Source organism: Carcharhinus amblyrhynchos, chromosome 6, assembly GCF_965287045.1.
Source record: "Carcharhinus amblyrhynchos chromosome 6, sCarAmb.v2.hapA, whole genome shotgun sequence".
NCBI lineage: Eukaryota > Metazoa > Chordata > Chondrichthyes > Carcharhiniformes > Carcharhinidae > Carcharhinus > Carcharhinus amblyrhynchos.
Genome location: NC_137329.1, coordinates 94,134,968 through 94,155,613, shown reverse-complemented (window position 1 = coordinate 94,155,613; position 20,646 = coordinate 94,134,968). Strand labels below are relative to the sequence as shown.

Sequence of the window (20,646 nt, the reverse complement as noted above, 5' to 3'; positions counted from 1 at the left end):
TACCTCCATCACCCTCCCTTCACTCTGACAGTGTGTCCTTTGGTTCTAGATTCATCATCAAGGGGAAACCATCCTGCCTACATCTATTCAGAATGCCTATCTATCACATTTTACACAATTTTAAATCACTGACAACAAATATTTTGGGGCATACCCCTTTTAGTAGGACTTTGACAGGAATGGGACAGTCAGGTCATACCTGCGAAGCTCAAGCCAATGGCTTTGTTTCTACCCAACTGGACCACTAAAAATCCCCTCCTATATCTTTCACACTGTGACTGTGCCAAGGGAACAGTGTCCAGAAGATGACTACAAATGACATCCACACTTGTAACTTCATTACAATCTTATAAATTGTTGCTATTTGCAAAGATTCTCCCAAACCTCTCTCTCTCCCACTTTAGTTGAAATGGCACACTGCCATCATAATCCTGGAACTTAAAACAGGGAGCGATAAAGTCACCATAGATGCTATACATAAAACATCAGAATGAACATCTATAAGAGAGAAGCTGTGGTGTGTTTTTATGGTCATGTAAATCAGGTCTCAGTGACGCACAGTATTCACCCTTTGTCATTTCCAGAAACAGCACTGTAATTTATATCACATAAACCGTTCTTCACAACATGGTCAGTGTCATCAATTAAAGTCACAGGTCACTTTGTATCGTGGGAGACCCATTTGAACTGAACTGATCACTGATATGTTGCGCTATAACAAAGGGCTCAAAAATACTATTAAAGTAAGGGCAAGGCTAATGGTACTTGTTAGTATTTAAGTGCAAATGTCACTGCCTTTTCAGATGAAGATAGATACATGGTTAAATGCTGAAATCAAGAAATTGATGTGGGAGAGATGTTCTGCCATCATCTTTCTAAGAATGGATCCTCACTATCCGTCTTCACATTCAAGTGCACTGAATAGTGTGAAGTTGCTTTATTTACATGTAGATATTAATTAAACTTCTCACAGAAAGCTTAGAATACCATCCTTTGGTCCAAAAGCACACCATCAGTTTTCACATGTATGCTGATAACATGCAGCTTGATCTCGACTCCACTGTTGCTAAGTTATCAGACTGATTATCCATCCTCTAGTACTGGATAAGCAGGAACATCTGCCAATTAAACACGGGAAGACTGCAGCCAGTGTTTTCAATTCCAGCTCCAAACTTTTTTCCCTAGCTGCCAACCCCATTCTTCTGCCTGGCAACAAGCTAAGATTAAAACAGTTTATCACACCATCACAGAATTACTATAGTGCCAAAGGAGGCCATTTGGCACAATGTATCTGCACTGGCTCTCCAAATGATCAATTTATTTAATGCCATTCTCCCTCCTTCTTAGCTCAGCCCTGAACACTGTTCCTTTTCAATGACAAGTCAAATTCCCTTCTGAATGTCTTCATTGAACCTGCCTCCACCACACTCAGTCTGTTTGTAACCTTGGTGTCATATTTGACTCCAAGAGAAGCTTCCAGCCACATATTCACACTGTCACAAAGACTGCCTATTTCCATTCTTGTAACATCTGCTGACTTCACCCTGCCTCAGCTCATCTGTTGTTGAAACCCTGATCTATGTCTTTATCACCCCTTGATTTGATAGTTCCACCACATTCTTGGCTGGTGTCCCAAATTCTAACCCCTATGAACTTGAGGTCATCCAGAACTGTTATCTATTAATGGGAAAAAAGCTTACAAGTATGAAAAATATCTAGAAAGTCTAGTAAGAACAAATAACGCAGGTTCTCTCAATTTCCCACCATACTTCAGTAAGAAAATGGTGTAAACCACTATTTATGCCATTGCACCACAATTTCTAATCATAAACTGGGAAAATCCTATGGAAATTCTAGCTAATAGCATCAATTGTTATGCCACTGTTTGACTGCGCCATTATGAAAACTCAAGGGTCATGTTCTTCTTTTACAAATGGATAATGTAACAACTTTAAAACCTTGCCACATATATGAAATATTTCTGTGTTCTTGTGGGGAAAGAAGTACACTCAAATGGAAGACATGTTTGAGGATCAGGCTGACAATTTGGCACCCTGACTTGACCTGCGCTTGCTCTGTGTCATCCTACTTGATAGAATGAGATTGTAAAATTCCCTCTATCCTCTCATCACTTATATCCTTGTGATGAAACTTGCTCACATCTCTAAAACTGTTTCTCTTGTCCCAATCCAAAATATGGTTCCACAGACAGAACTGCACACACCATGTGCAGTTCTGGTCATCATGTGGTGAAAAGGATATTATTACATTTAGAAAAGTGACAGGATGGAAAAATGACAATGGCTTATTTTTAACCCAGGCTGTGAATCGGGTAGACAGGGCTGAAGAGGACTGAGTTTGGCTGTGTTACTAATGCCCAGGAACTTTAATCCCTGTACCTCACCTGCACACTTCTGGTTGGTTATCCATCCAAGAAGCCAGCTAACAGGCAGTAGCTGATGGGGGACAGGAGTGAACTGAATGGTAGCAGGAGGTCGCTTGGCTGTTCAGTTCCTGTAGAGCTCAATATGCTATAGGGATTGACTTCACAATCGGAGGACAGAAAACCTGGAGAAAAATTCTTGTTCCCCCAACCCCACAAGAAATGTAAAAAGATTTAACTATTTTAGCCTCTTCCAGCTTGACTCTTCTTCCTGATCAGTCATGGGGAGAGGAATATGTACATGGTGGAGAGTTGAATAGCCGTGGGGAGTTAGACATCAGGGAGGGAGTTGATCATCAGGGAGGTGATACATTGGTTGCGGGGGTGGGGTGGGGTGGTTGAGAAAATCGTCATGGGAGATGGACATTGGCAGGGGGGTCCGATATTAGTGGGGATGACAGACAATGTGGAGCAGAGATTGACATCCAAGCTGTGGAGTTGGAAGTTAGGCTGAGGGTAGACATTGAGCAAGAAGCAGACACTGGGATGAGCCCCATTGTGTGGGATTCTGATCTTGGAAAGAGTGCTTGATCGTGGTGATGGAAGCTGTTTGGTCTGAGGGGCTGGTGAGAGGCACTCCTGCTCCTCCTGACCCACAAACAGGGCTGGAAAGGCATGTACTGGTTCCATCCAGCCATCCCCCAACACTCCAGCCAGCCACTGGTTAATCTAGAGCAAAAATAAAACCTTTGGCACAGAGCCTCATTGGAATATTTTAATGTTAGTCACCTGCCCACCAACTCACCCATGTTAAAATCAAAAATAGGTGGGATGGAGAAGGGCAGGGCTGCGTTTCATATTTTCTTTCATTTTAATCACAGTTACAGTGTAATAAGTAACTTCAATAAAATTGAAGCAGATTTGTCAGTTGCAGTGTGAATACTCTGCTCCTGGTTGATAATGGTGTATTGTGACCATGCACACAAGGTATGCGTTTGCCATTTCCTGGCTGGGAATCAACACCACAGCTACCAGACCTCCAATTGTCAATTGTAATTTACAAAAAACACTCGGATACTTTTTCGTATGCGTTGCTTGTCTTTTCTTCATTTTTACTTCTAATAACTATTGACGAATGTGGTAACAAGTATGGGGACTATTTGAATATACAGGAACATCAGCCAAATCATTCGCTCACTAAGCAATTAAATCTGAACAGAAAATTGAAATTAAGCGTTCAAGATTTTAGAAGTCCACACATGGATCTGGGGTTACGTGGCTATTAATTGCACAGAAATATTGGAGGCGATTCTCCCAGCCTGCTCTACTTGCATCCTGCAGCAGGCTGGGAGTCTCTAGCGGAGACCATTTCATGGGCGCCAGGGCCTACACAAGTCTCCAGCAACCTGATTTCCAGCACTGTCAGCTCAGCGCCAATTTCTGGCATGGAGCTGCATAATTTATTTAAATCCACACCTTACAACAATTTAAATATCATTAGCAGGCCCAGGACTGGAATCTCTGCGCCAGCTAGCCTCTCCCCCCTAATCTCCACCAGGAATATTTAACGCCAACAGAGTTTAGTATAGCTCCCCACTTACAGGCACCTGGCGGCCCTATCCTTCAGGAGTGAAATGGGACAATCGAGCCCCCCCCCCGAGCCCCCAAGAGGGTCGGGTGCCAGGGAGGGTTCCCCCAGGTGTTGCCATCTTGCCAGTGCTAGCCTGGGTCTCCTGGCACTACCCAAGGGGCCACGGCCCAGACAGCATTTTGGAACTGCCCACCAGGCATTGGGCAATGCCAAGGGGGCAGGGCCTGATGAGGGCATGGCCCCTGGAAGGGCAATCATTGGGCTTTGGGATCCCGATGCCAGTCTGTATTCGGGCTGAGTGACAGAGGGAGGGAGGTCAAAGATCAGGGCTGGCCATCGGGATGAGGGTCAACTTGGTGGGGGGTGGCACCAGGGCTGAAGTGGGGGTGGGGTTTGGCACTGTGGTGGGGGAAGTCAGGGCTGTTGATAAGGAGTGGGGGAAATTGGGTGATCGAGGCTGCAGGGCTGAACAGCTAGGGGAGTGGGGAGGGTTGGCCTGGACAAGTTCAGGGACTAGAAATAAGGCTGAGGTGGGGTCGTACAGCTGATGATGTGGGGGCCATGGGGCTGGCCAGTGATTGAGCTGGTCAGCGATTGGGATGCCGGCAGTGTGGGGTTACTGCACGTGCGCCAACCTCTGCTATGACAGATCAGTACATGCACAGTGGCCCACTCAGCGCTATGCTGCCAGCCTCTCCAGTGGGAATATACCCCATCCACTGATTTTTAGAGTGATTTATGCCAGTGCATTCAGCAATGTACAGAGTGTGGGGAATTCATTTTGAAACTCCCATTGAAAAAAACAACATGAATTCGACACTTACAACTTTTTGGGGAAAATCGCCCCCATTTTCTTTTGAACATTATTTGTTAACATTTTAAAAATATTTACTCATAATTATTTGGTTTGGTGGTCACTTTGGAAAGCTCTCTTCTCATTATAATTCACATTGAATGCAGTCCTATGTTTTACTCATTGAGCTGGAATCCCCGTCCCTCTGTGATCAATTGCTCTGCACCTTTCTCAGAGAATTGACTCAGTTAAATGTGCAATGTTTCACTTTTAAAGATGTTAGTTCACGCCCCGCCCCTGCTGTAAATGAGGACAGAGAATTTGGCACTCAGCAGCGGGACCAGAGAATCCCACTGATGTGAATGGCTGGAAAATTATGACTGAAGTCAACAAGAATTACTGTTTGGCAAGAATTTGAACTTTTTTTAATTCATTCGTGGGACATGGGTGTCGCTGACCAGCTAGCATTTATTGCCCATCCCAAGGGCAATTGACAGTCAACCACATTGCTGTGGTTTTAGACTCACATGTAGACCTCTGGCCTACATGTGAGTCTAAAACCACAGCAATGTGGTTGACTGTCAAAGGATGGTAGATTTTGTTTCCTAACAACCAATCTATTGGGTTTCAATAAATTATAATGCAGCTTTTCTTCTGATTTGTGTATCTTTTACCTTGTCAATCTTGCTGAGATCATTGAAGGAAATATTTTGGAGGAGTTTCTGCCATTAAACAGCACAAATAAGTTTGACCAGCATAGACAGCATGGCGTTCACTGAAACATCCTGAGCATTTCTGCTGATATAGAGCAGAAGTTCCCCAAAATATTCTTGCTCAGCTAGGCCTCCTTCTCCAAGAAGAATAAAAAAAAGTCAAAGAAAGAACATATTGTTACCATTCACAGTGATTCTCTGTGAATGGTTTATAACAAAAGAGGACAAGATTGGTGCGTGGGATCACTTTGTTCTGCAGAAGTACATTGGTATAGAGAAAGTAAACGTGGGAAATGATTTCAAAGACAATGGCAGTCAAAGAGCTGCAGGTTGATACCAATGAAAGGTAAATTTAAGAATGATGCCAAGAAGCTTTTTACACAAGGAGTAATTATTGCATTGAACAGACCTGGGCATCGAGCAAAACAAAATGTTGGCATTATTTAACAAATAGTTCTGTATAGTGATGGGGTGAAAGTCAGATATATTCTCTGGACGGACGAACATGTAAAAGCAAAACACCCCTTCTCAATGGTATTTATTTTGTGCTCCTATCATATTTATTCAGTGCAAACTGTGCGATTCGCTGGAGAATTTGTAGATTGAAGATAATGTTACCTGCCTGCCAATTTGGTTGGAGTTTTCAGACAGGCTGAGTTCCTGGAATAATCAGCAGCAGGGCTCCCCGAATACCTGATTCAAACACTGGTTAAATAATTTCTGCATCTGATGGCACGGCGTACTTAGAATGCTGCAAGTACTTCATCAACATGATCTTTGAGAAAACCTGAATACTTGCGTGATGGCCATTTTGAAATATTTATAATCTTCTTTCAGATAGTTTGCAAATAAAGTATATTTTTGCAAAAAAAGCTATAAGGACTTTATCTGTTCATTGGCCATCAATAATCATGAGCATTAATAATGAAACCATTGTACATTTTCCCTTTTAAGAAAGCGGTGAAGTGTTTGACAAAGTGGAGTAAGATGCCATCCAAATGATTCTTATTCTAGTTTCTGTAATCACAGAGGTCCATGAATGCTCATGCACTAAATTGCCAAATGAGTACTAAAATGGCAGAATTCTCTACCCCTGGGGATTGTGGATGCTCAGTTGTTGAGTATATCTAAAGCTTTGATCAATGGACACCAAGGAAGTCATGGGATAGGGTGGAAAGTGGTGTTGTGGTAGAAGATCAGTCCTAATGTTCTTGAATGGTAGAACAGGCTCGAAGGGCCATATGGCCTATTCCTGACCATATGTTTTATGTTCAAATGTTCAAACAGACATGGAAGGCTGTAGCTTTGCTGATGTTATATCCAAAATGAACTGGATTAAGGTTGCATATAAGAAGAGAGTATTGATACGAGCTATATTAAGTCAAGTCTATATTTTAGATGTTTCTGTCATGCATGCATACTGTTATTCACAGACACACATGTGACCCATCTTCCCCCAAACAAACACTCACTCTTTATTTCATTAGGTTTAAACCATTGGATAAAAAAGTGCTAAATAGATAACTCAGCGTAAAATTCAGCAGGACATTTCAGCTTTAAAAAATTGATTAATTGTACTCTTCTTTGCTTTCTTAAACATAATTTGTTGCATTTCATATTCATCAGATCCAAGTTGAAAATGTAGATACTTATAATATTTAGCACGACATCCAAACTGGGCAAAAAATAAACTGTAAGCATTTGAAGGGGTAATTCTGCCCTATAAGAATAACTATATTAGGAAATTTATAGGGGTGTTGAGGAAGAGAGAAAAATGTGAGGGAAAAACAAAATGAGGCTGATAAATGTTACGTGAGAAAGAAACCAGGACATGAGATAATTTATTGAGATTCTAGAAACTGCCAGTGATACAAACAACTATACCTCTGAGGAAACAGGAAGAAGACTGAGAGCATTGACAAAGAACAGTGGAATCAAAAGTGAAGGGAAATTATTGCTCAAAAAAATTGAGTCTGAAGAACATTGGTGGAGACACAAATAAGCTAGGAGAGTTAGTGAGAATTAGCAAGGAGAAACCGGAGAGATGAAAAAAGATCCAAATATTGAAAATCATGCCAGTAAATGCACACTACAGTGAAAAACAAGAGAAAACGCTATAGCATGAGCGACTAAATGGTGGAAAGGAGACAGTTAAACTCAGAGAGGAGAGAAAGAAAAGCACTGTGGCTTAAAGCAATAAACTTGAAGATTGGGAATATAAATAGGCTGATGGAGAGACAATGTTGAGTTACAGAAACAACATGGTAACTAATCGTGAATGGACAGTAAGTCGCTGTGCAAGATATGGGAGTAAGATACAAGGAAAGTAGATAGTTGACAGATACATGAAAAGTATGGACATTGAAAGGAAACATAATGTGAGGGGAAGGCTTAGAAGAAGATTAAATAGGTGGAAATCATCTAAACATTGCAGAAGGAAGATGTAAGGTGGAAAGTACTCAAATATTATTGATGAGAAAATCAGTCCGCGATTAGAAGCATCTGAAGGAGTTGAGAAGTTTGTCAATAGTACCAAAAGAGAATTAAGATGAAGAATGAGGATAACTGGAAAAATTAGGTGAAGCAGAAACTGAGAATTATATAACTAAGAGAATAAAGAACATGCAGTATATTTGGGAACATGAAAAAACAGAGGCACAAAGACAACAAAGCTAGTCCTCAACCTTTAACCTCATGTAATAATGTCCATTCTTAGAATTCAACACAGAATGCAGCTGCAATCAAACCATTTCTACTGCTTTTCTCTCAATTACTTTGATGATTATTCTAAACGTTGTTCATTTAATGGATAAATAAATAATTGCCAATATCCATTCTAATTCTAATTTCATTTGAATCACAAATACAATTTTATATTCTCCTCCCTTGCTTAATCTAAAGTAACAATGTAGGAAAAGGAACAAGCTATTTGAAAAGTGTAAAGTAATTTGGGAAAGGCAATGGGCATGGTTATTGACTGTATAACAAACTAAAAGAGAAATCAAATATTGTGAAGACAAACATATGGTCAGAGAGATGAAGAACATGTTTAAGGTCACATAGAAAAAAGACTCATCGGGGAGAAAATCAAAGGAGGAGATTACTGGTGAAACTGCTCAAAGACAGAAACAAGTTGAAGGGGCAAATGATAACTTTGAGAAAGAAAAAAAAAGTTATTAAGGATAAAAAGCATTAGGGAGAAGAAACCAAACTGATTGGAAACGTTAATCACAGGAGAAGCTGAGAGAGCAGAACAAGCAAACATGTAGACCAATGTGAGGATGAGAGACACAGGGCAGAATTTTACCAGCATGTCCATCTGAGGTTTATATGATCCCATCCAAGGACAACAGAAAATGCTGTTCTCCGAGCCTCAACTGCCCCTAGAATCAGGGCGGGTGTGCCGGTAAAATTCTGGCCATAAATTGGGGTGAATGTGAAGAACAAGTCACAGATTTTGACAAGGAGCAAACCGGCATAAGAGATATCCAGAGGAAAATGGAAATAAGCAATTAAAGTGAGGGAGATAAGCATGCTGAAGTGGGCATGAGAAAGCATAGGGAAAAGAAAGATAGAAAGGGAAAGAAAGTTAGCATCAGAAGAGAATTTTGGGGATGAGATGAACATGGTAATAGAGAGTATAGCATTAGTGCTGGAAAGGAAAACAAGGTGAATAACGTGCAAAACACTCAGAAAGGGAGCAAACAATATATTTAGGGGAAAGAGAGTACTGGGGGAAAATACAACTGTGGAATAGAGGTACACGTTTCAAAGTGTTGAAGCACTGAAAAAGAATTAAGAGAGAAGATAGCATGATGTGATAGAGTCAGGTAAATGCTGAGTAAGAGATGAACGAACTAGGAGAGTCTAGAGAAGTTTAGAAACAAACTGTGAGAAGACAATTAACTGGAGCAGATAAAGAACACTGGGAAAATAGTGTCCGCCTGGAAAAGCTGGAAGGATGAGATATTAGAGGTGAGGCGAAGAAATTGGGGAAGGTAGAACATTAGAAACAATAAAAGACACCAATATCATAAAAGAATAATATTGTGAAAGAGACAAATAAGCTAGAAAAGATTTTTAAAATATATCTCTAGGATGTGAGACGCAAAGGCAAGGTCAGCATTTATTGCCCATCTCTAATTGCCCTTGAGAAGGTGCTGGTGAGCTGCTTTGGTGTACTGGTATAGCCCTTCTGATACAGGTCCATCCACAATGCTGCTTTCAACTTTGAGAAATAACACAAGTTAAAGAGAGGTATAACAAAATGGGGGAGGCACTGAAGGAAGGAGAGATATACAAGCCTTGAGGCAGAGATAAAATGGCTAGGAAACCCTACTGGGGAGGAGGTAAACAAACTCAGAGATAAAGGTTAGTTATCTGGGGAGGTATAGGAGAATGCTGGAAAGGAGACACACCACCTTGGGAACAGAAGATAAAGTGTTGGGAAGAAAAATAAATTGAAGTAAAGATTGGAGACAGATGTAGGAATATTTAGTCATCTCAGGAGATGGCAGAAAGACGGTGGGAAGTGGAGTCACTCAAAAGAATGAAAAATTAGGAATGAAACACAGTATTATGAAGGTACAGAATTGGAAAGCAGTGGAGAGAAAGGCAGGAAGCTGAGAAGTAGAAACATCAAACTCCCTGAGTGTATGAGGCTCAGTTGCTTTTCTGTCAGACCATTTGTCCTAATTGATTATCAGCACTTATTGTCCAATAATAAGAATAGAAAGATGGAAATTATCACAGGATGCCCAACATCACTGCAAATTCTTTATGGCAATGGGGACATTGTTTATAATCTCAGGTTTCAAATTGTACCAAACCACAGGTGTGTGCTGGTGATGGAGTTAAAGGGCAATGTCAGGTCTGTGTATTTTATATTAAACTGTAGGCAATTATGAAGCAAAAAACACAGGCCTGTTCCAAAGAGGAGCTTCTTACCTCCACAGCGTTGTTTGTGGTCTTGTTTTCTCCAGACTCTTTTTTGCCTTTAAAAGAAAGAATACATTTTTTGATGTGAGTTGGGATGTAGCTGTCTGTGCTGCTGAATTCTGGCTGAGCTGTGGTATTTCAGTCTATGTCAATCTCTGCTATTAACTATAAAAGTAGCTGTGTTTCATTGAATGCCTTAAGTTTTTTTTTAGTGTTTGAGGGGAAAGTCTTTAAGCTCACTTATACCTTTCATTCACATTGTCCTGGCATTTTATGGTTCAATTTCATTGACATCATGAATGAGAATACTGTCCACAGCCTGCATTCTGAATCATGATCTTACTGGTGCAGCACTTCACAAACGTCTTATCCAATCTACCCCTGAGCCCCAGTTGCAAAAAGAGAAGTATGATAAAAAGGAATGATTGATTGAAACATAGTGTATACACACTCTCGTTGTAATATCTAAGGAGCATTGTCAATTCAGTCAAGTAACCTTTTCTGCAAAATATTAACAGTCCTTACTCTATTTCAAGCTGTGCTTTTAAGACACTGAAACCCAGTTAATAAAATCCTCGAATCCCTACAGTGCAAAAGGTGGTCATTTTGGCCCATCAAGTCTGCACCGACAACAATCCGACCCAGACCCTATCCCCGTAACACCATGTATTTACCCTCCTTGTCCTTTGACACTAAGGGGAAATTTAGCATGGCCAAACAATATAAACCACGCGTCTTTGGACTGTGAGAGGAACCCAGATTATCCAGAGGAAACCCGGGGAAAATGTGCAAACTCCACATAGACAGTGACCCGAGGCCAGAATTGAACCCGGGCCCCTGATAGTGTGAGGCAGTAGTGCTAACAACTGTGCCGTCCTGGTAATATTACAATCTAAAAGATGTAAAATTTCAAATTACAAACACCCATTTAATATTCCTGATGTTGTTTTGCAAGCTGGGCAATGGCTTGTACTTGCAAAAGACTACATTAGTGACTTAAAAAAAAACAGAAAGGCTCTAATTCTGAATTGAGGGGCCATTTGCTGTTATGTCCAGTCACAGTTAAGAGGTACCTGTTGATAGAGTTGTCAAAGTTGAGACTATCCCTATCATTCTGCCCTTTTTTTGAGTGATTAGATATAAATAGTGGAAGTGGCCTGAATACCTAACAGAGATGGATGCCAAAGAGTACTGGAGAAATGGTAGGACTAAAAATCGACCCCATGGGTATAGTTTATTGCTGAGGTTAGAACTAAAACATCCATGCTTATCTTTATTGACCTATCTGCCAATTATTCTTTTAATGGTATTTTGGAAACCTGCTCAATGTCTGACTAATGGAGCAAGTCACAAATTAAAGTCTAAAAGCAATTGTCATGTCAAAAATGAAAATAACATGTTGCATTAATTCAATGCCAATGAAGTACTTTCAAAAGTGTAGTTGCTGTTGCAATGTAGGGTAGCAGTCACTTTCTGCACAGCAATGAGACAAATGATAAGATAATCTGTCAAAGAATACTGGACCAGGGATAACTGCTTGTGAGAGCCCTGGGGGCCTGGGAAAATTCCCCATCCTTTTTCAAATAATGTTGCCAAACATCTACCTGAGAGATGAGATATAGACTGCATTTTCATTTGTAAGGCAGGAAGCTTGAAAATGGACACAAAGCCAGAACCAAATCCACCTCAGCCCTTTGTTGGATGTCTGGCCAGATCTTTTGGCCATCTAACAAATAATCAGTTGCTTTCTGACGTCCTGTCCTTTAAACAATGGGCACCCATTTTCAGGAGCTGCCATTCAGAGCGCTGACAGGTCTGCAGTCTCCTAGCACCAATGGGAGCGGTGGTAAGCAGCTGAGATGGCACCTAGAATAAAGGGTGCCATGGAGACAAGCCATTTTCCCTGCCAGCTAAGTGGTCTTTGGGTCACTGCCAGTCGCTCAGGTCCTGATGAAGGATAGCAGGGGAAGCCTGAAGGGAGGCATCCAAGGTTCACCATGTGATCTCCCTAGGCAGTGGAGGGCATACCTACTGGTAGCAAAATGATAATGGTGACAGAAAGAAGCCCTTAACTGGCCACCCACTAGGCTTGATTGGCCTCTGGGCAGGAGGACCAGCTATCCTTGCCAAATTACATGGTGGTGGGGAAATGACAGGCACGCCAGGCCCACTCCCTCCCTCCCCACATTACAGTCCCTCCTACACACCACCCAGCCCATTGCCAGAGGTTATCATCCTATCTGAAATACATTACATCTCATAATGGTGTACTGAAATGTCAACCTGAATTATCTGCTCAGGTACCTCGCATGAAGCTTGAAACATGGCTTTCTGACTCACAGTAAAGCTAATAATGGGGAAACAGTGCAAGTCTGATCATTTTCTCTTGACTACCATGCAATTTTGTCAAAATAGAGTTCTTTATTAACATTTTTGGAGAAGTAGACCGTTAGGTAGCTGTTATTCTTAAACCATGATCACATCATATGGGATTATAATGAGATTATACTGACAGGCATTGCACAATAACCTCTGCACTCATTCCTAAATCTCTGATGGTCAACAGTATAAACAGGGTGACTTCGTTCATTGCAGTTTTAGTATTTCTTTATCTTTGGCAATCATTATTGAACTGTGAATAGAATAAATGTGCACAGGAATATTTGTCTTCATGCTTTTTATTGTTCATAGGACATTAAATACAGAGGGTGGTGGGTGAGTGGAATCGGCTGCCGTTGGTGGTGGTGGAGGCAAATTCATTGGGGTCTTTTAAGAGACTTCTGGATGAGTACATGGGATTTAATGGGATTGAGGGTTATAGATAGGCCTGGTAGGTAGGAATATGATCGGCGCAACTAGTGGGCCGAAGGGCCTGTTTGTACTGTAGTGTTCTATGTTCTATGATAGAAGGGGGCTGCATTATAGAACTAACTGAAAGTGCTCTCATGCTTCTTGTGACAGGAGTGCAGTGTGGGTTTTTTTGCCTTGGTTTTTTGGGATTAATGTTTCTAATTTGACAACACCGAAGAAGTTGCCAATTTTAGTTGAGGCACGAAAAGACTTATCTTGAAATGGACAATGTCCCACAGCAAGGAAGGGAAGTTCAGGGGGCACATCAGCTTGTTCCTCCTGTATACCAATCATACCAAACCTGCCCAGTGCCTGATGGGCACCAACATTTCAACACTGAATGGGACCTGAAGGAGATGGATATCTATTCTCTGTCTAGGATAGATTTGTCACTTCAGAACTTAAATAAGTGGGGAAGTGAGACTACTCCTACATGCTGAAAGAAAACTAAAATGAGTGAATAAGGTTTTGAAATTGGCACATTCAGCCAAGGACTGATCAAAGTAATGGATCAGTAATGTGCGCAAAGGTAAGAAAAAGGCTCAAATCTTCCAATCAAGATTGAAACATTAATTTCCAATCCTGGTCCGGAAAAAAATTACCCACTTACCTTCCTCTGATTTTTCTGGGCAATCTTCCAATGGCAGATTGCTTCAAACTAACTCAGTACAGGAAACCATACAAGGAATCCACTTAGAAACTACACCCATTTTTATGGCACTTCTGATAAGTAAAGAATTTAAATGTCCCATATTTTCTTTGAAAAGCTATGGATAAGAGGATAGGGTGGGTGAGGGGGTAGGGTAGGTAAGGTAAGGGGCCGGGGTAGATGAGGTAACTTGGTAAGTGGGTAGGCTGGATAAGTGCATAGTGTGGATGAGGGGGTGAAGGGATAAAGGGGTGGGTAAGCAAATGGGTTGGATCCGTGAAGGGCGAAGTGGAAGCTGGCTATTGAAGTGAGGTCATCTCAAGAGGGGAGTTAGGAGGCCCGGCGTGGTGGGGCAGATGGGGAGGTAAGTAGAGATCGGGCAGAATGTTAAAAGGGGGAAGGAGTCAGATAGTGAGGTCTGGTTAGGCAGTGTTGTGGGGGGAAGGGGAGGGGGAATTAGGGCTGAGAGTGGATGTGATTTGAGGGGATGTCAGCTGTGTGGTTACCCAGGAATCATACTGGAACTTTTCTGTCTAATTCTGAGATGACTGTCTAGGCAAGTAAATTGAAACTGTTCAAACTCTCCAACTTGAACTCGGATAGATATAATTTCCAAGGAAATGCTTATCAGAAGTTCAAACTTCAAGGGCAAGGGAGACTTTGCATTGATATATGGTCCTGAAGTGCACTGTGGGAGTATGTCTGGTCTCCGAATAGCTGGAGACTGGAAGATCTGGGCCAATATTTCCAATAAGATGTACAACAGTCAAAAAACATCAATTTTCAATGTGAAAATACAAACAAAAAAGAAACAGAGAATGGAGGTAAGATGAGAACACTGATTTTAAAGATAGAAACTATTTTTCAGTAAGAGCCCTGTAGTGAATTCTTCCTGCCCCATTAGAGCTAAGCAATAGGAAGATGAAAGATGTTCCGAAATCCAGCTCTTTCCTCATATTTTAACATCAAAGGGTGGGCTATTCTCCCATCCTGCTGCATTGAGTTTTTAGTGCAACGGACTGGGGGATTTAGGCCTCCTTGACATTGGCATCTTGGCAGTGCCAGTGGGCCCAGGTTTGCTCTGTCAAGGAGCAAAGTGCCAAAGTGCAGGGGGCATCTTGGCACTGCCCATCGGGCATCGGGCTATGGGAAGGGGGAGGGGCATAACGGGGTGAGGCCAATGGGGGTGGGGTCTGATGGGAGCAATTGTTAGGGTGGGGGGTGCCACTCTACAGTTGGGATCGGTGAGGGAGGGAGGGAGGCCAGTGATTGGAGCTGGCCATCAGAGTCGGGTGCGAGGAAATTGGGATGGAGAGAGATTGAGGCTGTGGGGAAGGTGGTCGAGGTTGAGACCAGGCATGCTTGGGATGCCAGCGATTGGGCAATGGTGGGAAGGAGGGGTTTTCAAGGCTGTTGTTGTGGGGGTCACGGGTCAAGCTGGCCAGCAATCGGGAGGCCAGCAGAAAGGGGCCACTGCACATGCGCCAATCTCAGTGCTGACAGATCAGTGCATGTACAGTGGCAGTGGTATGCTGCCGGCCTCTCCAGCGGGAACAGGCCTCGCCCATGAATTATTACTTGGTTCACGCTAGTGAACAGTGCACAGAGTGTGGGAGATTCTTCTCTAAACTCCCACTGGAAAAAACAACGTGAATACTCCAGTTTTCATGTGAATTCAATACTTAGAAATTCTTTGGGAGAACATATACTTAGGAAAAAAAACAGGGATGTGGCAGAAATAAAGAGGATAGTGCTTTGGAGTCCTTCCTTTCTTTTCAAAAGTCATTCTATACTGTGCCTTGGCTGATTATCTCAGGACTTGGCAAATCCTGATACTTGTAGAAGTTAACTCAAGCTCACTTTTCAAATCCAATATGACCCTTCCTTGTGACTGAAGATTCATATTGGAACTCAAAACACTACAGCTGAAGTTCTCTGACTTCAGTCATTGGCAGCTGTGGTGGGATCAAACAACATCAGAGAATCCCACCCCAAAGCTCTCCACAGATGCTGCTAGAACCTGCTGAGGTTTTCCCAGCACTTCCCTGTTTTCATTTCAGATTTCCAGCCTCTGCAGTGTTTTGCTTTTATTTATCTGATATGCTTGTCTTATATTACCCACAGAGCCTGTACAATCAGGCTATCCACACACTCTGCATTGAGGTGGCTCCCATACATATTCTCCGTCATGAGAAATTGTCCAGAAAACAATACCATTTAATGGGAGTATAAAATCAATTCATCAACATCTCTTAATGTTTAAGCTTAATCGGCTTTGTTCCTCCTGTCTGAATATTCAACAGTGCCTTATACTGAACTAAACAATCACCCAAACTCTCTGTGCGTGCATTGCTTTACGTCTTTCACCTTCCACTGATGCATATAAGAGCCTTATTACTTCAGTGCCATGTTAGTTTTTAGTAGATCTCTGGCTGGATTTGATCACATTTGGGGCTGAACTTTCCGAGGTGAATGCAGTTTGTGGGTTCCTCCTACTAGCGGCGGGCAGCCTCAAAGATGAGAATCACTATGTCCATATATCACCAAGGCGATTCCGCGCCCGCGCCACCCCCCTCCCTCCTTTGCATTTACCAACGGTAGGAATGTTATTAACATTGCAGTGAAGGAAATGCATTGGTGGTTTTATACACCAAACAAGTTTCCAGATGTCTTTATGATGCTGAGCAAGAACATCACCTTCAGCGTTCCTTTTTGAAATCATTTACAGAAAACTAAAATAAATGTCAAAGTCTTGGAAACATTTTCCTGAAGTGTTTAATCAAAAACCAAGATGGAGAGGAAGAACTGGTAGCTTGCAATAAGCACAAAACACAATGCAGAACAAAAACTAGTTTGGATCTATGGCGTCAGAGAGAAAGAAATGTTGCTGGACTGGAGAAACAATCATCAGGATATCCAAAATTCAAATAGAATTACTAGGTCGCACTCCAGTTGATAGCTTTAGACATCACACAGGTAATTGAGAAATAACATCTGAACTTCATAACTTAGCTCTCATTTGAATGTTTTATTTTATATATGAAGACTATTTTAACTGGTTAGTTTGTTCACTAGAGTGTGTACAGAGAAAGTGTCATTAAGCGGGGGATAATGCCATTTGGGTAATGTCATTGGATTAGTAATTCAGGGGGCAAGGTTAATGCTCTGGAGGCATTAGAGCTGATACAATCTACACTGACCCACCCGGCAATGGCTAAATGATGGCTAAGTGGACTTCCACTCCTAACCAGGGAGGAAGATCAGCCCTCTGGAGCAATTGGCTTTTCCAAATGACCATCAGATCCATTAATCCTGGCAGCATCAAAAGCATGTCAGTGGCTGCAGCTGGGTCTGCAGGAGAGGAAGGAAGAAGGCCCATGGATCCCCACAGCAGGGTCAGTCTGGGCTCTGAGGCAGAGAAGGTTTGGGAATGGGTGTTTAAGGATGTGGACAGATATGAAGGAAGGGGGTTTGGTATTAGACAATCGGCAAAGGGCAGGCCCCAAAGAGCTAACTTAAGATCTGTCCTTTCAAGGACTAAAGGCTGTCTGCTCCTGCCTAACTGCCCATACCAAATATTGTATGGCATGGGCAGCATATTATCAAGGTCAATTGCCTTGGCAACAAGCATTACATGATTACTTACTTGAGTTTGGTGGGTGGGCTGCTGATATTGGCATTCACCATCCCAATATTATGGAGTCAGCTCAGGAATGAGCAGGAGGTGGCTGGTGTGGACATCCTATTTCATATGCTCCCTTGTCCAAAACATATCCAGTGGGGGCATGCAAAATCGAGCCCATAGAGGGCAAAAGCCACTATGGCTTTTTCTAAAACATTTGTAAAACTCTCATTCAACCCCAGTTAGAGTAGTGTGTTGAACCTAGATACTTTAGGAAACATGTGAAAGCTTTAGAGAGGATGCAGGAAAAATTATGAGAATGGTTTTGGGAATGAGAGACTTCAGTTACACAAATAGATTGGAGAAATTGGCGCTGTTCTCGTTACAGCAGAGTAGATTGGGAGAAGATTTGTTGAAAGTGTTAACATCATGAGGGATCTAGACAGAGTAGATAGAGACAAACTCTTCCCAGTGTAAGAAGGGTCATGAACTAAAGGACACAGATGTAAGGTGATTAGCTAAACAGCTGAAGGTGACATGAAGAAAAACGTTTCTACACAATGATATGCTAAGATTTTGGAATACACTGCCTGAGAGTATGGAGGAAGTTTAAATCAAAGCTTTCAAAAGGCAATTTGATTGGCAACTTGTTGAGAAAACGGTTGCAGGCATAGGGAGAAGGATGAAGGAAAAGAACTATTCTTGCAGAAAGCTGTCATAAACCTGATGGGATGAATGGTCTCCTTTTGTGTTATAATTGTCTATAATTTTACAAAACAAATGGTGATATCACAGGAAAAGCTTAAGTCCATTAGTTGGTAAGAAACAAGCCAGATGGGTTGCACCTGAACAGAACTGGGACTAAGTTCCTTGTGAGGCATTTTACTAATGCTGTTGGGAGTGCTTTGAATTAACTTGTCAGGGATGTGGGAATGAAGAGAGAATATTCGAGAGAAATATCAGGATGCACAAAATACTGGACTCATGTAAAGTATTCATATAGAGAATAGAGTTGATAGGTGAAGTTGGAGTGAGGCAGAAAGAAATGAAGTCGAAATCAGGGTACTGTGCATGTATGTGAACGCCCGGAATATACCAGATAAGATTGTGGAATTACAGGTGCAAACTGCCAGGTGGAAATATTGGCCAGGATTCTCCGAAAAAAAAATTTGGAAAATGGGAGTAAATCCCGCTTTTTTTAAGCATGATTTCCAGAATGAATCTCCGACACTCTATGCATCGCGTTGTGTCCTAGCATGATTGGCTCTGGAAATCTATGCCAGATGAAGCTTATGCAGAAAGATGTGAGGTAATTCATTTTGGGTAGGAAGAAAATGGACATACAGTATCAAATAAGGGGTAAAATCTTAAGGGGGTGTAGGAGCAGAGCGGCCTGGGAATATATGTTCACAGATGATTGAAAGTAGCAGGACAGACGGAACAGTTAATAAAGTATATAGTATTCCATCTTTGTTAATAAGGGCATTGAATATAAGAGCATGGAGGTTATGCTGAATGTATACAGGACACTAGTTAGACGTCAACTGGAGCATTATGTATAATTCTGGGCATCACACTGTAGGAAGGATTGGAACGCATTGAAGAGATGTTTCAAGTCATGATGGGGCTGGACAGAGTAGAGTGGAGAAACTGTTCCTGCTCACAAAAGGATCGAGAGGAGGAAGGCACAGATTTAAAGTGATTTGCAAAAAAAACAAATGCAATGTGAGAAAAAAATCTTTTTCACACAGTGAGTGGTTTACAGCCTGGAAGTGCAGTGGAGAGAGGCTCAATCAAGGCATTCAAGAGGACATTGCTTCCATTCATATAATCATCCAATGTTCAAAGGTCCAGGAAAAAAGGCAGGAGAATGGTACTAAATCATAATGCTCCTTTGGAAAACAGATGCAGACATGATCGGCTGAATGGCCTCCTTTTATGCGTTAACTATTCTGTGATTCTGTGAATTCTTTCATAACTTCAAGACATCCTGAAGTGCTTTAGATCCAATGAATCACATTTTGAATTGCTGTCATTGTTGTAATATAGAGAAGCAGTCAATTTACTCATCGCAAAGTCCTACAAGCAGTTCCTATGCCTGAGGGATAAGTACTTGCCAGGATACCAAGATGAACTCCCCTGCTCTTCCTTGAGACTATGCACGGAATTATTACTTCCATCTGACAGCGCAGACATCGGTTTAACTGACCCTTTACAATATTGGTGTAAAAGATGTCGGTGGCTCTGACATCCATCATTATGAAGTGCTTTGAAAGGTTAGTCATGGCACAAATCAATTCCAGCCTCCCAGAAGACCTGGATCCACTACAGTTTGCCTACTGCTGCAACAGGTCCACAGCAGATGTCATCTCCCTGGCCCTGCACTCAACCCTGAAACACTAAAATAACAAGGACACCAATGTCAGACTCCTATTTATTGATAACAGCTCAGCCTTCAACACTATTATTCCCACAAAACTCATCTCCAAACTCCAAGGCCTGGACCTCAGCACCTCCGTCCGACTGAATCCTGAACTTGCTAACTCACAGACCACAACACATCCTCCACGATCATCCTCATCACCGGTGCCCCAGAAGGCTGTGTTCTCAGCTCCCTACTATACTCCTTATACACCTATGACTGCGTGGCCAAATTCCCCTCCAATACGATTTTCAAGTTTGCTGATGACATCACCATAGTGGGTTGGATGTCAAATAATGATGAGACGGAGTACAGGAATGAGATAGAGAATCTGGTAAACTGGTGCGGCAACAATAATCTCTCCCTCAATGTCAACAAAATGAAGGAGATTGTTATCGATTTCAGGAAACGTAAAGGAGAACATGTCCCTATCCATGTCAATGGAAGCGAAGTAGAAAAGGTTGAGAGCTTCAGTTTTTAGGTGTTCAGATCACCAAGAATCTGTCCTGGTCCCTCCCATGCTGATACTATAGTTAAGAAAGTTCACCAACTCCTCTACTTTTTCAGAAGACTAGGGAAATTTGGCATGTCAGCTACAATTCTCACCAATTTTTACAGATGCATCATAGAAAGCATTCTTTTTGGTTGCATCACAGCTTAGTATGGCTCCTGCTCTGCTCAAAAC

General features: G+C 41.9%; 1 protein-coding gene across 3 annotated transcripts in view; it reads right to left on the bottom strand.

Annotated features, from left to right (window-relative positions):
* The window catches only part of LOC145344127 (IQ motif and SEC7 domain-containing protein 3-like), a 436,903-nt gene that overhangs the window by 9,793 nt on the left and 406,464 nt on the right, over positions 1-20,646 (bottom strand). For 2 of the 3 annotated variants that reach the window (XM_080190991.1, XM_080190994.1), the window contains exon 13: positions 10,428-10,474. The exons of the other annotated variant lie outside the window; for it this stretch is intronic. In XM_080190991.1, the coding sequence (XP_080047117.1) occupies positions 10,428-10,474 (47 nt within the window). The remainder of the gene's footprint in view (positions 1-10,427; positions 10,475-20,646) is intronic. 3 annotated transcript variants of the gene reach the window in all.